This window comes from Ambystoma mexicanum, chromosome 6p (assembly GCF_040938575.1).
Source record: "Ambystoma mexicanum isolate Mex_15411 chromosome 6p, UKY_AmexF1_1, whole genome shotgun sequence".
NCBI classification, from domain to species: domain Eukaryota; kingdom Metazoa; phylum Chordata; class Amphibia; order Caudata; family Ambystomatidae; genus Ambystoma; species Ambystoma mexicanum.
This window is the reverse complement of record NC_090935.1, coordinates 51497960-51514188: the sequence shown is the minus strand read 5'-3', so window position 1 is coordinate 51514188 and position 16229 is coordinate 51497960. Positions and strand designations below refer to the sequence as shown.

Below are 16229 nucleotides of genomic sequence, written 5' to 3'. Positions count from 1 at the left end.
CTCGTCCCAAAGAGGCTTGGGGGCTCCGGAGTTTACTCGAGATACTTCCTCGTGAAGAAGAAGACGGGAGGATGGCGCCCCATCCTAGACCTGCGACGTCTGAACAAGTTCATCAAGGCGCAGAAGTTCCGGATGGTCACCCTCCAGCACGTCCTGGGTCAGCTGGAGGAAGGAGACTTCCTGTCATCGTTGGATTTGGAGGATGCCTACTTCCACATTCCCATCCTAAAGGGGCACCGAAAATTCCTCAGGTTTGTGGTCCAAGGGCGTCACTACCAGTTCAAAGCCCTCCCCTTCGGACTATGGACGGCACCCAGGGTATTTACCAAGTGCCTTGCACCGGTGGTGGCGCAGCTGCGCCGCGAGGGGATCCACGTCTACCCCTACCTGGACGACTGGCTCATCCGAGCCAAGACGAGGGAGCTCGCCGTGGAGCACACGGCAAGGACCGTCCAACTTCTCACGGACCTGGGATTCTCCGTGAACTACGCCAAGTCCCACCTGGTACCCGCGCAAAACGCACTGTTTCTGGGAGCGAAGCTCGACAGTGTCCCTTCTGGCCTCCCCGTCGGAGGAAAGGACCAGGTCCATCCTGGGCAAGGTACAGCGGATGTTGGTTTCCGACGCGGCCAAGGTGAGGTCCATCAAGTCCCTCCTCGGAATGATGTCTTCTTGCATCTACCTCATTCCCATGTGCAGGCTCCGGATGCGCCCGTTGCAGGAGTTCCTGGACGCGCGCTGGATCCAAACGGCGGGCGGCTTCGAGGAGAGGATCACACTCGGCGAGAGTTTCCGCCGAGCGGTCCGGTGGTGGGGCACCCGCGCGCATCTGACGGCGGGCATGGACTTCCAGACCCCAGACCACCAGGAGACAGTGACCACGGATGCCTCCCTGGAAGGGTGGGGAGCGCACACCGAAAATCTGCACGCGAGAGGCCTCTGGCTCCCGACGGAGAAGTCCCTCCATATCAACATCCTGGAGCTCCGTGCAGTGTTCTGGGCCCTCAGGTCCTTCCTTCCGTCCCTCAAGGGCAAGGTGGTGAGGATCTTCACCGACAACACCACCACCATGTTTTACATCAGGAAACAGGGCGGAACCAGGTCCCCAGCAGTGTCCAAGGAGGCGCAGGACCTGTGGCATTGGGCAGTCGCCCAAAGGATGTTTCTGGTGCCGTTTCATCTGGCAGGGATAAAAAACACCATCGCCGACTCACTCAGCAGGGAGCTGCGCTCGTGCCACGAGTGGGAACTACGGCAGGATCTAGTGGATCGCCTCTTCCGACGGTGGGGCACACCCCAGATCGACCTGTTCGCGACGGCGACGAACTCCAAGTGCCGGAGGTTCGCCAGCAGGTTTCCCCAGGCGAGGAGCATGGGCGATGCTTTCTCGTTCCCCTGGGAGGGCCTGTTCCTCTACGCGTTCCCTTCTTTGCCACTGCTAATCCGGCTCGTCAACCAGCTCAAGAGGTCACGGTGCAGGATGATCCTCGTCGCACCTGCGTGGCCGAGGCAGATATGGTTCCCGGACCTTCTGGACTTGTCAGCGTCCCCGCCAATCAAGCTGCCGGTGGACGCGGATCTACTCTCCAGGGAAGGAGGCGCCATCCTCCACCACGACCCGAAATCGCTGAACTTGCAGGCCTGGCTCCTGCAGTGCTAGAGTTTGGAGGATACGACATACCGGCCGACTGCAGAGAGGTTCTTGCAAAGGCCAGGGCGTCCTCGACTCTTAAATGCTACGGACACAAATGGAAGAGGTTCTCTGTCTGGTGCCACACACAGAAGATTAACCCTCTACGGATTACGGCTCCCCAGGTACTGCCGTACCTGTTGACGCTGGTCAAAGCTGGACTGGCACACGCGTCCATCAAGATTCATCTTGCTGCGATCTCCCGATACACCAGAACCACGTGCCGGATGTCCCTGTGGTCTCATCGTCTGGTGAAAGAGTTCATGAAGGGACTGTTCAGATCGTTCCCGCCGGTGAAGGCGCCGGCCCCGGCGTGGGAGCTCAACGTGGTGCTGACCAAGCTCATGGGACCTCCGTTGGAGCCTCTGCGCTCGGCCCCGTTGAAGTTTCTGTCGTGGAAAACAGCGTTTCTTGTGGCCATCACCTCCGCACGACGGGTGGGAGAGATCCAGGCCCTTTCCTGCAAGGCCCTGTACTTGACTTTTCACGACACGAGGGTAGTGCTCAGGACGCACCCCTCCTTCATGCCCAAGGTACCGTCGGACTTCCATCTCAACGAACCCTTGGTGTTGCCTGTGTTCTTCCCGTCGCCTTCGTCGCCGGCTGAGAGGACTTTGCACTCGCTGGATGTGGCTAGAGCGCTGAAGTTCTACGTGGACCGCACAAAGTGTTTTCGGAAGACGTCACAACTCTTTGTGAACTTTGGACCTGTCAATCAGGGGAAGGCTCTCTCGAAGGCTTCCATTTCCAGATGGCTCTCCGGCTGTATCATGTACTGTCATCGGTTGGCAAACCGACCGCTGCCTGGCCGTCCGAGAGCCCATTCCACCAGAGCGATCGCAGCTACCACGGCTTTCCTTTCTGGTGTGCCCCTGTTGGACATATGCAGGGCTGCTACGTGGAGGTCGACGCACACCTTCACGAAATTCTACTGCGTCGATCGGGATTCCAGGGAGGAGTCCACGGTCGGCCAAGCAGTGCTGCGCAACCTGTTCGCCTGAGGTGAGCCTGGTGAGGAGGCAAGATGCTTAATTTTGAGTTTGATGTAATGCTTAATGTTGAGCCTTTGCCACCTCCCGTGGTTGTGCATGTGTGTACTGCTATGTATTCTTTATTCATGAGCATGTGAATCCATGCCAGACCCCATGCTGGAGAAGGAACAAGTTACTTACCTGTAACTGTTGTTCTCCAACATGGGTCTGGCATGGATTCACATGCGAACCCTCCCGCCTACCCCTCTGCGGCTCTTCACTTGGTCATACTGCCACTTCACGTGCTTCCAAATCTGAAGATGGCTGCCAGAGGCGGTGCTTAGGTAGAGGGCAGTCATTGGCTGTGGTCAGTATGACACAGAGACCAGTGATTGGTTATTACTACGAAAGACAGATCAGAAACGAAACTGATACTGGTTTTTTCTTTACCGAGGATTCCCAGCCTGACGACGGGGAATATTCATGAGCATGTGAATCCATGCCAGACCCATGCTGGAGAACAACAGTTACAGGTAAGTAACTTGTTCCTTGCTCTCCTTCACAATCTGAAAGCTGCTGTACTTCAAGAACTGACTCAGAGGACCTGGTAAGGCGCCCACTTCCCGTGCACAGCTGATCTTTGCCTAAGCTCTCTGGTAGACAGACCTTCGACAGGCTGCCGACCCGACACAGGCACTGCTGCGGAACTCCAAGGCGAATCGCCCTGACTGTTGTCCTCCACTGTCGACGACCGCCGTCGCCGGCTGGAGCCACCATGCTCCCGTTGCCTAAGAACTTCATTGATCCAAGGACGCTCTCATTGGCATCTTTGCCGCCGTATCCTGCTGGAGAAGGCCTGACCGTCGACGCGCCGAGGAGCATCCACCGGTGGATTTCCCGCCACCCAAAGACCCCAGATGCCGACGACTCGACGCCCTTGCTGGGCCACAGTTCTTCAAACACTTTGCGGTCCAGAACTATCGACATCTAGGTGCCTCGCATGCCTCTTCCTTGCAGGACGTATATGCTTCCCTGTCAACGAGCACCGCTAGGAACAACGTGGCCACTTCACCGTCGTAGCTCGACCTGTTCTCCGTCGGACGTTCGACCCGTGGCTCTTGCCTGAAAGGGAGGACACTCAAGAAGGGTTGTCGATTTCCCGACGAGGAACGCTACAATGCCAAGGTACTTTGGGGTTGCTGAACTATTGGAAAATCTAGTGGGAACAATATATGGACTGGGCTTGTATCTTTCTTCTACAGGTTGCCCAGGTGGGGGGATCTCCACAGAGAACTGTGTTTAACGGTAGTTACCCGTATTGCCTATTGCTCAACCATCTTGCTTGCCTTCCTCTCTCTACTGCTGGTTTCCTCTTTATTTTGATCTGAGTGTCATTCTGACCGTATGCACTTTAATAAGATCGAGTAACCTTAGTGGTACCACTTTAGAATTGTACAGATTTACCATTGTTGATTTTTGGAGCACAAAGTGAGTTATCGTGATTGTGTATGACTTTGAATATTAATTATATAAAGACTGTGTTTTAACTGATACTGTGCGGACCTTCCTTCGTGGGTGCTTGGGGACTACACTGTACTTAAGAATCAGCTTGCATCACCTCCTGAGAAGCTAGGCCTTGATTGCTCGACCACGTACCAAGAATAGAGAATCTTGTCTGGGGTCTCTGTGCCTCCCCTCTACCATATAGAGAGCGGAAGTGCAAACCCCCCCCCCCCTCTGGTCTTTACAGTTAAAATACAATTTTGGACAGAATTCATGCCCTGGCCAAGTTAGTGCCGCTTGATGTGGAGAGGAATGGTTTGCATGCATTAATTAACTTGTAGGTGTATGCTGTCATATAGGCTGTGACATTGGCTTGTCTTCAAGATTAAGACAGCGTCGAGATAAAAACCCAAGGGTTTTACCTCCTTAGATATTTTGATATTGTTGCCATCGATATTGAATGATGGGGGGGGGGGGGGGGGCAGGCAAAGAGGGCAGCTGATTTTAGGTGATTGCATAAGACTTAATGATCCACTAAGTCAAATGCTGCTGAGAGATCTAAGAGGAGGAGGGCAAGTTTTCCTTTGTCCCTTATGTCGTCCATTTGATTTTTCAAGTCTAAGGCTGATTCTGTTCCGTGTTTGGGTCTAGAAACAGATTTCCGCAGGCGGAGGAGGTTGTTCGTTTCAAGGTATGTGTGTATCTGAAGATAGGCTGCCCTGTCTAGCATTTTCAGGTGAAATTAGTTATTGGTCTGTAGTTGGGATGTTTGGGTCAAGGTTGTTTTTTTTAGGCATAGGAGGACCATGCATCTTTTAGATTAGCTAGAGCAGTGCAAGTATCAAAGGAAAAGTTTATTAATGTCGTGATGAAACGTGCTAGTGCTCTAGCTGCCTCTTTAATTATTGGTGCTGGGGCAGGTGTCCCCCTGGCATCTAGATGGTTTGAGGGAGGCTATTATGGCCTCAACTCCGAGTGGAGACAAAGGTGAATTTGAAACGGTTACATGGTTTTGTTAGGGTGGTCTGCGACTCAAACAAGGTGATGTCCCTCTATAGATTTAGTTATTTATTTTCAGTTTTCTTTTGCAGGAGGTCAATTTTGTTATTTAAGGACTTGTCCTTGGTACATGTTTCTGTTAGAGGGGTGTGAGACTCTAGTTCTCTTAGTATGATTAAGAGTTCTCTGGTGTTAGAATTAGCTTTATTAATTTGATCGTTGTAGGATCTCAGATTTATATCTAGTGGCGATTTTAGAATTGTTCCTTATTCTCCACTGTGGGGTTGTTTTTCCATGAGGATTCTGCACTTCTTTTTTCATTGTGTAATGCTTTATGATTAGGGGATAACCAGGTGTTAAGGTGTGCTCGAGGTTTACCTTTGCACAATTTTATAGGTGCAATTTTTCCATGGCTTGTTTGATCGTGTCATTGTAGAGTTCTACAAGAGCTGAAGGGTCTGAATTAGTAGATGTGAGATTGATAGGTTGGAGTAACGTCAATACGTTTTCCACTGTTCGGTTCTGCTTGCTTCTGTTAAGAGCTGGGGTAGCCAATGAGATTGCCAGATTAGGTTGTAAGCTGTCTTGTAGGGTGAAGGTGATAAGGTGATGATCAGTTCAGGCACAGGGTTCATTCTATGTAATTAAGGTATCGCAATTGAGGTTGGCTAACAAGTCTAATATTCTACCTTTAGTATGTGTTGGAGCGTTGATACGGTGGGTGAAACCTAGTTCAGTAATGGTATTAGCGAGTGCTAAAGCATAGTAATCTTTCGTCATTGAGACCTAGATTAAGGTCACCTAGCAATATGATTTGTGAGATCGGTTTCGTATTTATGGTGAGTAGAATAAGGTCTTCCTCAAAAGATGAGATGGGGCCAGGCGGTCTATAAATAAGATGCATGGTTAAGGTATGTGATGCTGAGATTCAATTTGACTGTCAATAGCTCTCCAGAAGTGAAAGGGAGATGAGGGCAGATCCTTGATCCCAGTTTGGTTTTTAGCAATGAAGGCAATACCACCTCCTCTGTCATGTGCTCTGTCTTGTCTTAATATGGCCACGTTCTCAGGTACAGCAAGTGCTTGTGTTGGGCCTGCAGCTGCATGAAGCCAAGTGTCCGTTATGGCTAGAAAATCTAGTTGGTTTGAGACTGAGGTCTGCAATTTCTAATGCAAGAGCTACCATGGATCTAGAATTTAACAAAGCACCTTTTGGTATGTGGAATGTCAGTATCGGGTACGTTGGAGGGATGGGCCGCCTTTTTCTGTCGTGTTAGATTGTTGGTGGGAGGATTAATGTTAGTTTTTTGTTTTGGTCTCTTCTTTGGTGGGATAGAGGTATTAGGGCTGTCAATGTCGTTCACTGGATGAGAGGCCAAGTTCAATCTAGAACCGAGCCTGTAGTTTCTAAGGTTCGTGGAACAGGGTTGGTTGGGTGTAGGCCTGGTGGCTTATAGTTGGATTTATTCCATTGGTGATAAAGGGCAGGTGAGGCAATGAGTTATTTACCTTTAGAGGTGAGTGTTAGGAGTAGGTCGAAGGGGTGGCAAACGTTTAGTTGGTGTGATGCGATCTGCCTGTGCTAATGGAGTAGTCGTAGTAAGTGAAAGTCAAAATTTGTGTGGTAGGACCTTTGTTGTATTGGCTGTATCCAAGGTATTGTATGTTTGGAGGCTGGTCATGGAAGTAGGAGTGTGAGGAGGTAATGTGAATGCCAAGAGCGAGCTGATCAGTGGCAGTATACGTGCAGGGCTGGTAGTGAGAAAGTACATGACTGTGTTAGTCGGTGCAGGTAAGTGTACCAGGTTGAGATTCTGTTTGAGAATGAGAGTAGAGTGGTTGTTCGTGAGGGGATGCTGGTGAGTTAAATATATTATGTGGTCCGAGGTAAAGAAGCAAAGAGTGAGTTACTGCCTACAAGGTTGGTTGAGGTAGGATAACTACGAGTGAATAGAGGGAGGACACAGCGCGATACATATATTGGTGCTGGATGTCTCAGTAGGCAATTGAGCAGGACAAGTTAGGGTCATTAGGTGAGGCAGTATTCAACAGTTAACTGCTACAGTAATCTAACAAGCAAGTACAGTATTCTAGTCTAATCTGTCATTTAAGAACTGACATTGTTGGGCATAATACAGACAGGTAAGGATGAACACAAGACAATGCGAAGTGAGGTATATGTACATCAACGTGTACTTCAATTTGTACGGTAAGTAACAGGCTACATAAACAACACGCTAGGACTAGTGAGCACCTACTGTGATTACGGGGCTAGTGGGAGGCAACAGTAGAGACAGGTGGCCTTGGTAGAAATCAACTAAAACATAATGCAAATACATTAGCAAAGACTTGGCAATGGTGGTCATGAGTATTAACTCAGATTACAGGCAACATTGCCGGTACTTGGCAGTTGGCAAGATGGGCATCCTGTGTAACATAGTTCATTTATGTAATTTTAACACTTCAAAGAAGCAGGTTAATGCGTAGCGGGTTCACAGTGGCAGGTGATTGTAGGCTTACTGTAAGGATTGGCAGGCATGTAGCGTTTGGTTACCGATCACTGTCATGAAAGTGCATATGAGAGATTTCTCCTTGTTTGCAAGAGTCCTTAAAACACGCAGTCGAGATGACAGTAGGTGCCAGATGGGATATATCGTTTGCCTTGTTGCAGGGATACAGTATGTAAAGGGCAGGGGTGCGTGTCCCACGGCCCTATCGGCACAGACAGGGTGGGCCTTGTGCTAGAGGGCCTTAAGCATGCTGGGCCGGTTTCTGCCTTCCGGCTGGCCTCCAGGCCTATAGGGTTCCGCACTGGTTGCTAGGCAACCTATATAAACAAATTACAACCATCATGGCGGTGGCCATCTTGGAGTCATATTACCTCTGGCAGTGATCCACGGAGTTGAGGCTCCATGTGGAATGTCGCAGTACTGTAGGATGAGGGCTCAGTACCAGGCCAGTTACCTTAATGCCAAAATACTGTGCTATGATTTGGATGAGATGGGCATCTCATTGAACATCTACCTTCCCCCCAATTAAATCTAGAGTTCAGTAATGCCCAGGGAAGGAGAAGGCTCCATTTTATTAGGTGGCACGGGTTTGTAATGCTCAATGGCAGATGCGAGGGGGATATGCCAGGTGGATACACTAGGATTTATCACTTTCGTGCATCCACTCTGGACTACTGCTTCATACAGGCTAGAATCTTCACATCCATAGCTGCTCTCCACATTGAAGCAAGAGAAGAGAGTGAACATTACCCGCTAATAGTGATCTGTCCTATTATCTTATTAAGAATAAGGAGGTTCATGCTGGAATGTTGGACATTAATATGGGAACCAATCATATTAGTTGGGAACCTGGTAAACTAGATTACGCTAATAGCTGCCTGTTGAATTTGGAAAGTGAGCTCTTGGCTACTGAAGAGGCAATGATTATAAATCACATGGTAACAGTGGGCGTGGTAGAGCTAAATACTAATGTTAACTCAGGACATACAGGAATGAGTAGAATTTGCTCCAAATTTAAGGAGGCAAAAACCACGTGGTCTATGGGTAAGTTCCCAAATAAGCAACCTATGACTAAAGGAATTCGTTATAGCAAGCAGATTTACCACTGAAATCACAGTAATTCTTATGATGGGCACATCCGAGATAAAGAGAATTAAGAAGAATTCTCAGAAAAGCAGCAAGCACGAACAGAGCAAAACTGCTGATAACAGTATTGGAGCTGGCTTTGTAAACAAAGCTACATCAAACTTGAATGTTCGAGGTAACTTATACACATCTGCAAGAGTAATGATTGATTCAAGGGTCTTTTGGAGGTTAGGGGATAGAAATGGAACCATGTTCAAGGTTGCAGGGAGACTGTCAGTTGTGGGTTGCACAGATTGAAGACGCTCTAGGGGAGTGTATGGGAGAGGCCAGTAAGCCCCTGTGCTAAGTGGAAAAATGGGATTTGGAACATAGTACAAAAGTGATCTCAGCGATTGAACGCCAGGACCAGATGGAACTTGCAACAACTTAATGAAAATGAATCTTGAAGATTGGGGATTGATGCTTACTCTTATATTCCAAACAATTAGCTGCCGGTCTCATGGACCAAACGTATGCACCTGTGTATAAAAAGGGCCACATAATGACCTTAAAACCATGATTGATGCACCGGCTAAGATTTTCGCAAGGGGTTTGCTTGCGGAACTTGGAGTGGACTAATCAATTAGTTATTACCTTTTTAATCGCACTGAATTCAAAAAATATCACTAAACTGTGGGTAACATTTTAGATCTCAACACCCTTGTGGAAAGTGCCTGAAATGATCGCAGACAATCAGTATTTGTGGCCTTCAGTCTTTCATTCGACAGTCAATGGAAAAAAACTTTGGACAAATTTGAACGACTGGGGTATACCGAGAGGACTGCTTCATGTAATTAGCTAATTATAGAAGGAGACTACGCTGAGGATAAGACTAGATAGTAAGGGTACTTTGACTGCTCCAATTTCGACCACTCAAGTTCTTAACTTGTATATGGCATATCTGACCATTTGGCCACGGCAAAATCTTATGAACCTAAGCTTGGGACCACACATCTCGTCTCTTACTAATGTGATGACTTTCGTGCTGGGGAAAATGGGATGCCATACTAAGTTTATATGGAAACTGAATGGATCTCCAGTTGAATGTGTTCAACAGTATAACTCTCTTGGTGTGATTATAGATCAGCATCGTAACTGGGGACCCCAGATAGAAAAAATTGAAAGGGAGGCACGGCAACAGGCATGCGCAATTTGCCTATTCGCGACATAACAAGCTGGCTATACAATGGAGTCCGGCATCAACACATAGAATTTGCAAACATTTTCCCAAATTGACATATGGTATGGAGATCTGGGGGAGAAAGAGTACAAGAGCCAGGTAAAATTGAGAGCTATTGCCTGAAAAGGAGGATGAATGTACCAGTTGAAACACCTGTGGAATACATACGGGGGAAGCTGAATATCCGCTCTGTGGCAGCATTACTGGCTTATCTGCAATCGATGCAGTATTGGAAGATGACTGACTAATGCTTTTAGCTTTCTTTTACCTGTTGTGGCACAAAGGAAGAGGACATACTCTAAGAATGCCATTTGTATGGACATCAGTGAGGGTTAGTAGGTGGGAAGAGCGCCCCAAACTATCTGTGGTAACTACATTTATGGCCGATTATAAAAGGCTATTGAAAATAATTGCAGAAACGAAGAACAAGCTTCGATAGACTCCGCCGCACATCAAGTAGTGGAGACTATATAAGTGGACAAATGGCTACTACCTCACAGCCTATGTATTTATGCAAACTTTACAATTCACATCTACGACTTAATTACATGAGAATAACATTGAATCTGATGGAAACTCTTGATGTGATTGTCCCCAGAATGGCACTATTTAAAGAGGAGCGATTGTGCAAGAGTGGGTTGTTAGAAACAGCCAAAGATATCCTGTTCTTGCACAAGCCAAATGAGATATAGTGTTATTAGGTGGGGGAGGTGAGAAAAGAGTTGCGACACTGAGACATTATGGAATGTTTTCCTTGTGGGTAACTTTATAGCCTATATATACCATATTACACAAGTCTGGTTGCAGATTTACAGGGTATTACAAGAACGAAAAGCGTTGTAGACCATGATGAAATCATTTCATCTGGTCTTTCAATGCGTTATTACGAAGAGAAATTGTAGGTCATACACGATTAATAATTTAAGCGTAAGATGAAAAGATTTAAGGCTGAATAGTTGTATGCATTGTTTGAAAAAGCCAATGTATTGGCTGTATTGTGCTAATAAGAAAGAAAATATCGCCCCTTCATGGCTAGTGCCCAGTGGAATCTGTGGTCTATGATGATTCAGTGAAACGCAATATTCTGATGACGCCATAATATAAAATGTGGTAATCTGTGACATTTTGTGAGACAAAGCATTCACATTGAAAACAATATCATTTATAATGTCAATCTTTTTCAGCCAATGACTTTGGGTTGTTCCTGTCGGATGAAGATCCAAAGAAGGGAATCTGGCTTGAGGCTGGGAAAGCTCTCGACTACTATATGCTGCGAAACGGAGTAGGTTCTCTGTCTTGTAATGCTGATTTCTACTGCTTTTGTGGATTTTTTTACTGTCTGTACCACCTGTCTCCATTGAGTCCCATTGCTTGCTCGGTGTCTCATTATTATTGTCCTGGATCTTAAACTGCACAGTAGTGAGTGTTCTCTGGTGCTGCCTAATCCCTTTCTTAGCTCCCTGTGTATCGCTTGACGCTTAGATTATTTTGATACCTGTTTGTTTTTCCATGTAGCTGCTTTTTTTCCTAGTATGCATTTGGTGCAAGAATCCGCTGAACCTTAGATTTTTCCCCCATGAACAATTGCTTGTCACTATTGTATCTGAAATATTTAGAATTCAGGATTAGGCCATTATTATGGTTGCTTTTTCTGCTATCCTAACTTTGGTCTTCATCCATTTGATATTTTCTTTTTAAACAAACTTCTCTATCCTGCTTACAAAATTGTAAAATGCACAACGCATCACCTCACGTTATCAGGTCGAGACATTCCTTGCATACTGCCGTTTAATAGGATTATGGAGAAGGGGGGTTGCTCTTCAGTTAAATCCTCTTCTCTGGTGAACTAACACTGGACACTCAAATCCAGCATGATTATCTGTGCTCTGACTTGTTCTTGAGAGAGTGGTCTTTCACAAACTGCCAAAAACAAAAATGGGTACCTGGAGATGGGGCCCTAGTCCTACAGGTCATGAAATAGTACCAATATGGGGTTTTGGACTAGTGAACCGAGATGACAGAAAACAGGAATATTTTGTAACTTGGTTTATATTACCAAGTGTTTCATTTTATCCAAAACACTTTTCTTTAAAAATATTAACAACATTATAATCAACTGTAGCTCATTCTCTTTCACACTCCTATTCTCCAACACGCTGTCAAAAATTGGTTTAAACACTACAGGTAACAATCATAAGTTTGTTACGTTTCTAAACAATAGGAGTTAACAAAGTCCCTATTGTGGTTCCAGGTGACAAAAAGTCTGTATGTTATTCCTACAGATTTTATGTCGACACGTGTTTCAGTCGCTTTAGCCGAGCATCATTATTAGTGCTCTCTTGATATTGGACAAAACCAATGTTCTTGCACATGTATCGGCTTCAGCCACACCAAATATAACAATAAAATACATGGACTATATCATTGTGTTGTACTCCTATCATCTTCATTTTAGTTTATTTTCATATTAATATGGTTCAATTGTCTGCCCCATAAAGGATGTTCCATCTGACTCGCCTCATAAATTCCTGGCGGAGGTGTTATGGATGTGGTTTTTAAATCCAACACATCTTCGGTAGACTCTTGAGGGTTATTGTCCTCCTGCCTATCAGGTAAAAAGCAAATTGCTATGACCCAACCGCTATTATCATTCTTGATCACAAAATATGATGATCAAAGATAACATTTTGAAAAATGTCCACATTAGTTCGAAGCAAGGCAAAAAGGTATCTCACTTACTCCAAGTCAGGAATGACCACCACTCTTACATTCAGTATAATTTATTCTGTTTGCTGTGGTATCCTTCTTTTATTTTTCACAGTTGAGGGGTATCATTCCTCAGTCTTTCTTGTTTGATGGTATCTCGAGGATTTTATAGAACGCTTTTTAGTGTTGATCTATAACATATAAACAGTTTTTTGTATGTAAAAGTGGCCCTCTTACTCAAAAGTAGCTTTTTCACCACTACAATAGTTGTATATACAACCTTGGACCACATTTTGCATCTAAGCAATTGATTAAGTGACTGCTTTGTTTTTAGGGGTTTTGATTTTTCTTCTGCAGTACATTCATTGCAAATGCCCTGCTTTTAGATGTTGATTTTAGCATAATATGGATAAATTATATATCCTCTAGGTCAAAGGCATATCTGCTATCACACATAACATTAGTACATGGAATCCATTCCGGGATCTGATGTAGTATACTTTTTAATTACTTTGTCTCCTTATGGACTCGTAGCCTGCACTAAATGTTCACAGCTTATTTAAGCTTGCTTACATGCGCTACTGGCAAATTGGTAAGTAATGGCACAATCACATTCTCAAGAGCTTACCTGTATACTAGTCAGCGTGGCCCCTCTTCAGAAGATCCATACAGCATCTGTCTGATGCAAACGTCGCCTCTTGGTAGCGTTGTATATTTGTATAGAATGCGCCTTATCGCGTTCATAGGTATAGAAAGAGGACTGGCTTCTGTTCAGTCTGTATTGGGAAATGGCGAAACAGAGCCATAATTAGAATACGTTTCAAAAATATGCACAATCACATATCTTGTACAAAAAAGTTTTCGATAAATATTTTGGAGTGTATATATTTCTGGTTGCTACATATTTCACTGTTTCCAACTGTTGCACTAGTGGACTTCCTCTATTTTAACATCCATGGAATGGAAAGCTTATACTTACCCTCTACATAGTAGATAGACTATGCGCATATTTTAAGCTGGCTCAATGCAATCATAATTCAATTATCTCCGTCTCATCCTGAGCTATATGATTTTTTTCTGCATATAACATCTTATATTTTTCAGGATGACACTGTTTGCTATATTTAGGTTTCCAACAACCGTGGAATATCTGGTTTTTTAGTGACCAAGTTGTAGGATCAAGGGTCCATATTCCTCTTAGTTAGCATAATATAGTGCAAAACAAAATGGTGCATATACGTTGTCATTTTTGCCAGCGTATCACTATAGTTGATAGTTCACTAAATGCTGCAGAATATGTGGATCATATACTCGTCTATCATGAGATCTAGTCACTGTGTCCCTTATTTCACATTTTCGAAATGAGATGGTTCCATTCAACGGACACATTCAACCCTCATTGGACCGTGTCTAGAGTATAAATCCAGCGTTGTTCTTTTTGATGCAATAGAGTTCTCCACCTATATTGGAGGGTTTTAATGCCTGCAATACAAACCATCTCAGTTCTGTATCTTTATGCCCACATCGTACAAAATGTTCTACAAGGGCGTGTCCGCCACCTTGTTCCGTATGCATGACCTGTGCTCAGAGATCCTTTGTCTCCCCTAATTGTCTTGCCCAGTTAACGTTGAATCTTGTAGTACGCCCTAATAGCGTCAGTGTTAATGTTGAATCTACAAATTGTGCCCCATTATCACTGAGTTAAAGTTGAACTTAGATATGTGCCCTAATAGGCTTACTGTGTTAAAACTGAACTTAGAAAGTGTGCCCTGAGGGCATCACTGTGCTAATGTTGAATCTAGACTGTATCGCAACATCGAGTATGCCCAATAGCGTCACTGTGTTAAAGTTGAACTTAAAAATATGCCTAATAGCGTCACTGTATTAGAGTTGAATTTGCAGATATTCCCAACATCATTGAGTGTGCCTGGTCGCATACACTTACTGATTACCGCAAAATCACACTGCTGCGCTTACTCTCTCCTATACACCACCATTCAACTAGAACACAGCAGTACTATGACACATTCGGTAAAGCTGTTCTCATACTTACATGACTGATCAAACTTCCCATCATCCTAACAAAACACAGATAGCTAGCACACACCGGCTAGTTTAGGCGTCTCCTCAGGCCTAACGCAGCCAGAACTCAGTCTGTATGTCCACCCTCGGGACTGAACACATTCAACTGATCCCCCTCAGCACCACACTTAAAAAGCAGCTGTCATGCAACAACCACACCAGCTGCACACATACCCGGTGCGCCCACGCATTTTACGACTCCCTCCCTCCCTCTCAACTGACTTGAACTGCGGTGCCCGAGGGCGTTCAACCTACCAGCGCCTTGAGATCATACCAATGGTACATAAGGCACTATAAAAATGCAAAATAACTTAACATAATGTATAGTAAATCACAAGGGCACCTGGTGATATAGATGGCATTTTGTTTTACAGTTTGTGTTCTGAGTTGCCATCTGACTTGTCTGTAATTTAACTCAGTCCTAGTTTCCGCCATGGGGCATGCTACACATTTCCCACATTTATTGTGGCCCACGACAGGGGGGGTAAACCCCATTTGGTTTAGTATCGTTTGGGACTTTTTCTGTGGCTCAACATATGTATGGACTAATTTCTGGCCACGGTTTTGGTTCCTCTTGAAAGCAAACATCGGTCTCTTGTACAGAGTTCCCTGTTTAACTAAATCCAAGTTGCGGTTTACTATTTTTTTGATCTCTACTTACGGGATTGAAAGTCGTAACGCAGACCAATCGCTCACCTTTATTTTTGATCTGATGAGTGAGGCAGAGATCTCGACTGGTATTTTTTTGCCCTCTTAAGGTTATTTTTTCGGATAACCCATTTCTAGCAGTCTATCTTGTAGCTGGTTGGAGTGTTTTGCAAATTCTTGGATTGTACCAACTAAAATGAAGATGACAGGAGTACAAAACACTGTAGTCTTTCTATGTATTTTATTATTATAGATGGTGTGGCTCAAGCTGATACATGTGCAAGAAAATTGGTCGTTTTGTCCTGAAGAAGGTTGCGATATCAAGAGAGCACTAATAATGATGATCGACTAAAGCAACTGAAACACGTGTCGACATAATCTGTAGTAGTAACAGACTTTTTGTCACCTGGAACCACCATAGGGACTTTTTTGTTAACTCTTACTGTTTAGAAACGTAACAAACTTATGATTGTTACCTGATGTGTTAAAGAAAAGTTTTTTGAATAAAATTACACACTTCGAAATATAAACCAAGTTACAAAATATTCGCGTTTTCTGTCATCTCTGTTCACTAGTTCAAAACCCCATGTTACTACTTTTAGAAACTGCCTCCACCGTTCGATGCATACATTAGTTTTCAACAAATGATTAGCAGAGTTTGCCACTTGATTAGCAAACAAACCCATTTTATTACCGAAATTACAAAGGAGTTTGAGAGCCCCTCTACCGATACCGAAAATGGGTCAAATACCCTGTTCTATGGAATGTCTTCCACTCGTCTACAATCACGTTTTAGCTCACTGCACCCTTCACAG

The 16229-nt window shown here is 45.0% G+C and overlaps 1 protein-coding gene across 2 annotated transcripts in view; it reads left to right on the top strand.

Annotated features, from left to right (window-relative positions):
* The window catches only part of TLN1 (talin 1), a 1223782-nt gene that overhangs the window by 346808 nt on the left and 860745 nt on the right, over window positions 1-16229 (top strand). For both annotated transcript variants that reach the window (XM_069626724.1, XM_069626725.1), the window contains exon 4: window positions 11163-11260. In XM_069626724.1, coding sequence (XP_069482825.1) covers window positions 11163-11260 — 98 coding nt within the window. The remainder of the gene's footprint in view (window positions 1-11162; window positions 11261-16229) is intronic.